At 47.0% G+C, this 7241-nt stretch overlaps 1 protein-coding gene across 2 annotated transcripts in view; it reads left to right on the top strand.

Annotated features, from left to right (window-relative positions):
• The first annotated feature begins 2951 nt into the window (after positions 1-2951).
• Positions 2952-7241, top strand: part of SLC9A7 (solute carrier family 9 member A7) — a 151031-nt gene continuing 146741 nt past the window's right edge. The window contains exon 1 of one of the 2 annotated variants that reach the window (XM_019717411.2): positions 2952-3598. In XM_019717411.2, the coding sequence (XP_019572970.1) occupies positions 3268-3598 (331 nt within the window). In that variant the 5' untranslated portion in view covers positions 2952-3267. The remainder of the gene's footprint in view (positions 3599-7241) is intronic. The other variant, XM_019717412.2, reaches the window with a different exon arrangement.

The following is a 7241-nucleotide window of genomic DNA, read 5'->3' as shown; positions in this document are numbered from 1 at the left end:
TTTGAGGTATAATTGACATATAACATTGTGTAAGTTTCAGGTACACGACATGGTGATTTGATATTTATATATTGCAACACGATTGTCACTATAGTGTTAGTTAATATCTCCATCATATCACATAATTACTTTCATTCTCGTAGTGCAAACAGTTAAGATCTACTCTCGTAGCAACTTTCAAGTATATAGTACAGTATTGTTATCTATAATCATCGTGCTTACATTAGATCCCCAGAACTTACTCATCTTATAACTGTAAGTTTGTACTCTTTGACCAATAGCTCTCCATTTCTTCCACCCCCAAACCCCTGGTAACCACCATCCTACTCTCTGTTTCTATGAGTTTGGCTTCTTTGGATTCCTGCCACATATAAGTGAGGTTACACAGTATTTGTCTTTCTATATGACTTATTTCACTTAGCATAATGGACTCAAGTTCCATCCATGCTGTCACAAATGGCAGGATTTCCCTTCTCATGGCTGAATATTCCTGTGTGTGTGTGTGTGTGTGTGTGTGTGTGTGTGTGTGTGTGTGGTGTATTACATCTTCTTTATCCATTCATCCACTGATGGACAATCTGGTTGTTTCTGTATCTTGGCTATTGTGAATAATGCTGCACTAAACATGGGAGTGCAGATATCTCCTTGAGATGCTGTTTTCATTTCCTTTGGATATATACCCAGAAGTGGGACTGCTAGATAATATGATAGCTCTAATTTTAATTTGTTGATGACCCCCCATACTGTTTTCCATAGTGGCCATACCAATTTGCATTCCCACCAAAAGTGCACAAGGATTCCTTTTTTCTCCACATCCTCGTCAGCATTTGTCTCTTGTCTTTTTTATGATAGCCATTCTAATAGGTGCCAGGTGATATCTCATTGTGGTCTAGATTTCTTACATGGAAGCTCAGGGCTCCAAAGTGAGTGAAGAGCAAGAGCGTGAGAGTGAGCCAGATAGGAATTAGGTTGCCGTTTATGACTTAGCTTCACAAGTTATGCAGTCTCCACTGCCACATTCTATTCTTTGAGGCAGTTGCAAGGGTCCACCCAGGTTCAAGGGGGAGGGAACATAGATGCCAACTCTTGATGGGGGAGTGGAAGAAGAGCATGTGGGATTGGAAATATGGCTGCAGGCATTTTTGGAAAATACAATCTGCCACAAGTACTAAGAAGTCTGTACTTTAAAGGTAGCTCCTAAGTTGTCCTCATTGTGAGCTACAGAGAAAAGTTCTGTTTTTGATTTTTGGGAACCCAAGAGGGTGTAATATTAAATATTATGACCAATATGGCCAGTTTTCAGCAAACATAGATTTTAGTGAGTTGCCAGAAATTACATCATGTTTTCCCACTGTTGTATAACTTTCTGTGACAATCCACGTTTTCAGTGTTTGCAATTACATTGGGAACCTGCATGGAACGTCAAGGTATAAGGATTTTTTTTTAAAGATTTTATTGGGGAAGGGGAACAGGACTTTATTGGGGAACAGTGTGTACTTCCAGGCCTTTTTTCCAAGTCAAGTTGTTGTCCTTTCAATCTTAGTTGTGGAGGGTGCAGCTCAGCTCTAGGTCCAGTTGCCGTTGCTAGTTGCTGTTGCTAGTTGCAGGGGGCACAGCCCACCATCCCTTGCGGGAGTCAAGGAATCGAACTGGCAACCTTCTGGTTGAGAGGATGCGCTCCAACCAACTGAGCCATCCGGGAGCCCCGTGGCAGCTCAGCTCAAGGTGCCGTGTTCAGTCTTAGTTGCAGGGGGCGCTGCCCACCATCCCTTGCGGGACTCGATTTGTTGAACTGGCAACCCTGTGGTTGAGAGCCCACTGGCCCATGTGGGATTCAAACCGGCAACCTTCGGAGTTAGGAGCATGGAGCTCTAACCGCCTGAGCCACCGGGCCGGCCCCAAGGTATAAGGATTTTTGCAGGTGCTGGGTGACAGTCTGGAGGAATAGGAAACACGCTAGCTAAAATCTAGATGAAGAGATTCTCCTGCTTAAAGACAGTCCTAAACAGGCTTGGCAGAGTGTTCACCTAGAGGGGAACCAGAAGGCTGCAGTGCTCCAACGATCTTTCCTACCTAATGCCACCTTTACCCTATCATTACTCCTTTTAGTTAAGCATTGCTTTCTTCAATGAATCCTCTTAAAAATGCAAACACTTCTGGGAGAGAAATACGGACAGTTGGTACGGATTTCAGAGTGGTTCAATAAATCACTCTGAAATGTTATGAGCACAGTGTTAGCATTGGGAATTCAGTGGTTAATAATTCTATCTCTCTTTTCTTTCTTGACCAGAGGAACAAGGTGGACTGAAAAATTCTAGTTTCTGAGAATTTGTTCCAGGAAGCTTTATCCTCCAGAGTCCAGTATATAATTTTTTTCCAGAGCTGGTCCTGGTCCTAAGAATCATCCAAAGACTTTCTGGGCTACCAGAGGGTCAACATAAAAGGGCCACCAGCATAATCTCCGCCCCCCCACCAGCGCCACCTGCTGCTCACCTACCTGGAATGGCAAGTATTCACTTCCTTCTGGTTCAACCCTTTTCCCAGAATAAAACGTCAGTTTATTCCCCAAGTGGTGAAGGATATATTTGAACACTCCCCCCACTTCTGATTCCTTATCCGTCCTTACTTTGGGACAGACTAGAGCAGAGCTTTGAATGAAGACTGGCAGATTCTGGGAAGCGCCGAGAGCTGGCAGGCACTATGAAAGATGTGGAAAGAGAGGTGTAGCGGGTAACATGGCTTCGCGGCTCCTCGCTTCCCCCAAAGCCCTGACTTTACTGGGCCCAGGGCGGCTACACAGTGGTCTCAGAGAGGACTCGAGACTGCATAGCGCGAATTCAAGCTGATGCTCCTGCCAGGTACAGGCGACCTCTGGCGTCCGGTTTAGGAAGCGTGGCGGCGAGAGCTTGGGAACCCGCCCCGCGACCGCAGACGGCCTGGCCAGGTACGCCAGGACCCGGCATAGGAGCGCAGAGAGGCCAGGGCACTGGCGGCCCCGCCCATGGGTCGGTGAGTGACTGCCGACCCTCCTTCTGTGGCCAGGCCCGCGCTGGGCGCGGCGCAGCGGGGGCCCGAACAGGTGCGCGGGCGGGGGGCGGTGCTTGGGGATCCTGCGCACTGCGTGCGCCCCTCCCCCTCCCGGGCGCCAGCGGGAGGAGGAGCTGCGGCGCCCACGGCTACTCCGGCAGGTCGCTGGCGCGGTGCGAACCCGCCGACGGCGCGGGCTGCAGTTCCCCGTGTGCAGGAGACGCGGGCGGCCCTGGAGCCATGGAGCCTGGTGGTGACGCGGCGCGCCTTGGCCCGGGGCGGGCGGCCCGGGTGCTGCCACAGCGGCTGCTGCTGCTGTCGCTGGTGCCGCTGCTGCTGGGTCGGGGGCTGCGTGTCGCTGCCGCGGCCTCCTCCTCTGGGGCGGCGGCCGAGGACAGCAGCGCCATGGAGGAGCTAGCCACTGAGAAGGAGGCAGAGGAGAGCCACCGGCAAGACAGCGTGAGCCTGCTCACCTTCATCCTGCTGCTCACGCTCACCATCCTCACCATCTGGCTCTTCAAGCACCGCCGGGTGCGCTTCCTGCATGAGACCGGGCTGGCCATGATCTATGGTGAGCACCCCACCTGCGCCCACCATCCCCACACCCCTCGAGCGGCCGGGCCGCTGTGCTCCCCTTTGCGCTGCGCTGTGCTGTGCTCCCCCTTCACTTGCCAAAGTGTTTCGTTCCTTTTTATTTTCCCGCTGCGACGGTTTTAGTTTCCAAGGTCAACTGTCTGCATTTCTGCCTTTCTATTACCGTTTAAAAGAATTCCACTCCATTTCGACGTTTCTTCATCGGGGAACCAGGAAAATGAAAGACACAGAGGTGGCCGGGTTCTGTCTCACCCCGCATCGCGGTCCCCCCTCCCCCACGTCCCAGTTCATCTCAACTGGGTGTGTGTACCTTGGCGGGAGGTGGGTGACTTCGCAGAGGACTGCTCCACTCCAGGAGGCAGGCCACAGTGAGGGTGGGGGTGAGGGCTGAGGGCTTCTCAGCTTGGGCATGGGCTGGCGGGGGCTGGCGGGGCCTGGTGGATGCCAGCCACATCCATGATCAACCAGGCTGGGCTTCCACTTCTGAGATCGGTATTCCCCGGTCTCTGGTTAATAAAGTTGGAGCATCAAGCGATGTGAAAGGTGAGCGTCCAGGACCCAGAGTGGTGCCCAGACATGTAGGGCCTAGTCAGGGATACAGGCGTACCTTGCTCCTTGTGTCCAGGTGGAAAGTTACATCCAGTGACTTGCCTTCTCCAAGCGGAGACGAGCGTTGGTATTCCTCACACAAATATGGACGCGACTCTGAAAATACATTTGTGAGGCACGAAGAAGAAAAGTAGTGGTTTTAATTCTGGAGTCAGTCTTGTTTTGTTGAGAAGGGTGGGCTGATGCCATCCTTTTCTGGATTTAATGGCACATGGTGTGACATGCACAATGGTGTGTACAAATCTTCTGTTATTACATGGGTGTCATTTAGCCACAGTCTGAATCATCCCTCTTCACCCACCATGCCCCCTAACACCCCTTCCCCCATAACTCCAAACTGGAACCAAGTATTCTGTTTTTGAATTTAATTCAGTAGAGTTAAAGCCTACATTGGCATCCTCGTGTGAAATAAATGAGTCCACTTCATGACTGTTTCCAATAGGGAGTATTTTACTTCACTTATACTGGAGGGATCTATCCACTCAATTTACATTCAGGGTTCCCTGATAGAGAATGGAAAGCAGACACCTTAATCTTTAATGTGAAAATTACCCGTTGCCCTGGGCCTTGCTTCTCATGGTTCTTGATTGGTCGTTGACAGCCCAGACTCATGGCCACCAAGGTTGCGAAGTGCTGTCGGGAGCCCTTGAGTTATGAAGAGGTAGTGGCCTCAACTGATCTTGAATTGAAACAGGACCAAGTCCCAAACTGAGTTTGCTTATTGCAAATTACAGGTGTGAACACAAACTTTGGCCTGGATATCTGGTCATTCTTGAGCTCAATGGTTTGTGTCAGTTGGTTACAAATGTCTGATGCCAGGGCTGCAGGTAAGCTAAAAGGTTTCCTGAGCAGAGAGCAGAGTGGGGAATTGAAGCATGGTGTCATTTCTGGCGATTGACTCTGACCCATAATGCAAATGAAGATTGCCATTATATGTGTATAGATAGCCTTGAAAGTATTTTTATTTTATAGCCCCTAGATCCAGTTCGTTAAAGTACAATGTGAAATACTTTTAGAAGGTAGCTTTGATAGGCTCATAAATACATGCTCAAGTTCATAGAAAATAATTGGGGATTTAAAAACTACATTTTCCGAGGAGTATCCATGTTCTTAGAAGCTCAGTCACCTTTATCTTAAGGCTTAAAAGCAGCAGTGGAATTTTCCTTTGCTGATATGTACTTTTAAAACTCATCTCAAGCTTTTAGTCGTTGGGGCCGCGCTACAGTGTACTGTTTCATTTTGTGTTACTGAAATCTGGCTTAATTGATGATTGTTCAGAAAAAGCAACATCATTTCATAGCATTCCGTGTAGTTTTGTTCTATGTCTGTGGGTTTTGGTGTTACTTTGAAATGTATTAAGAAATTTAGTTTGTCAATATGCGATGTCCTCGGTTATGCCAAATATTACTTTGGTGTGGATTGCCTGTAGTTGTGAGAAACATTTTTCTCTTTCTTTCAGAGATATTTACTCTTATGTTTCAAGTCCCCCCAATCTGTATTCTAATGTCATTTGATTAGCTAATTATTTATTATATACTGAAGACTATTGGGATTCTGACAAAAAAATTCAGTATGAAAATCTGTGAACAATTAAGTGAATGAAATACAGGTTTTGAGGACTTCTCTTTTTTAATAGTAAGAAATCAGATTGCATTTGTCAAGATCAATAGAGGAAGTGAGTAACTGTCCTGTTGCCTCTGAGTAATAAAGGACAAAGCGACCCAAGGAAACACGTAAGTATCTGCTGTGTGCCCAACTTCATTTCTGGAGGTAAACAATTTAACTTTTAAATATTGGCAAATTTTTATGAGTGAAAGAATTCAACTGTGAATTTTAAAACTCTTTACTTTGAAATTTTGAAAAAGCTAATTTTTGCCACTTTAAAAATATTTAAGTGGCACTTTAATCTGAGAGGGAAGGCTTAAATATTTAAAATAGATTGTGATATATTAATATAATATATATAACATATAGTAATGTATTAAAATAGATTGTGATAATTATATTTTCCAGTGTAGTCATAAAATATCTCTGGAAGGACATGCAATAGACTAAGTAACATTGGCTTCCTTGGTGCAGGGGAGGAGCTAGGTGGCTGTGACATAGGGATAGGAGGGAGACATCACTCACTTTTTGATTTTTGGACTATGGAAGTGTGTCCATGCCGCCATTCTGTGGCTTTGTAATAATATTTTAAGATGTTCCTCAGATCATCCAATTTGATGCTCACTTCTCCCTGTTTAAATCTCATTATGCTGTCACTTTTCTGTGACCTTTCAACTGTCGTCTGTACCCATGTAACTTCTGGAGTCCTGTGCGTAGAATTTAGACAAAATGGGGAAAAGGGAAGAGACTTTCTTTCCCTTCCCTTTTATCACATTACGCCCAAAGAATAGTTGATGTTACATTAGGAGTGGTGTGCACAAACGGATCCCACAATAAGCACTTGCTTGAGTGCAAACGACCTAAGGACAATAACCATCGTGAATGCTTTTAAATTCACAGGAACTCCCCCACCCACCAAGGGAGAGATTTAAATACTCCCTGACAACAGCCCCAGGCTGCTGGAGGGAAGGTGACCACAGAACAGCCTCTCCAGCGAAGTTGAAAGCAGCGCCCCAGACCCACAGTTGCAGGCATGGCCACCAGTCTAACTTGTTTTGTCAGGGCAGGGAGCCCCCAGCTGTCTGGCTCTGTATGTGATTAAGTGCCATCCTAGAGTTACTGGGCCCAGCATGTCTGTGCAGCAGAAATAGCAAGTGTTCGAGTCAGAGAAAGGTGGTACAAACATACTGTGTCAGTTAATTGTGGTTCTCTTTCATGTGTACAGCAGTTCCGCTTCCCCCATAATGTTTTGGTGACAACTGATACGGGGCCAAAATATCTGACTTGGCCGTGCTAGCCTACCACCTGCTTCACGTTTCCCCCTGCTCCCGGCCTATCAACTTTCCAAGTACATGTTGGTCAGCCATTCAGGTTCTGTGGCCCGTGGGATCATTGTTGCTTTGTTG

This window comes from Rhinolophus sinicus, chromosome X (genome assembly GCF_036562045.2).
Source record: "Rhinolophus sinicus isolate RSC01 chromosome X, ASM3656204v1, whole genome shotgun sequence".
In the NCBI taxonomy this organism is placed as follows: Eukaryota; Metazoa; Chordata; class Mammalia; order Chiroptera; family Rhinolophidae; genus Rhinolophus; species Rhinolophus sinicus.
The sequence above is the reverse complement of the archived record's forward strand: the minus strand, read 5'-3'. Positions and strand labels throughout refer to the sequence as shown.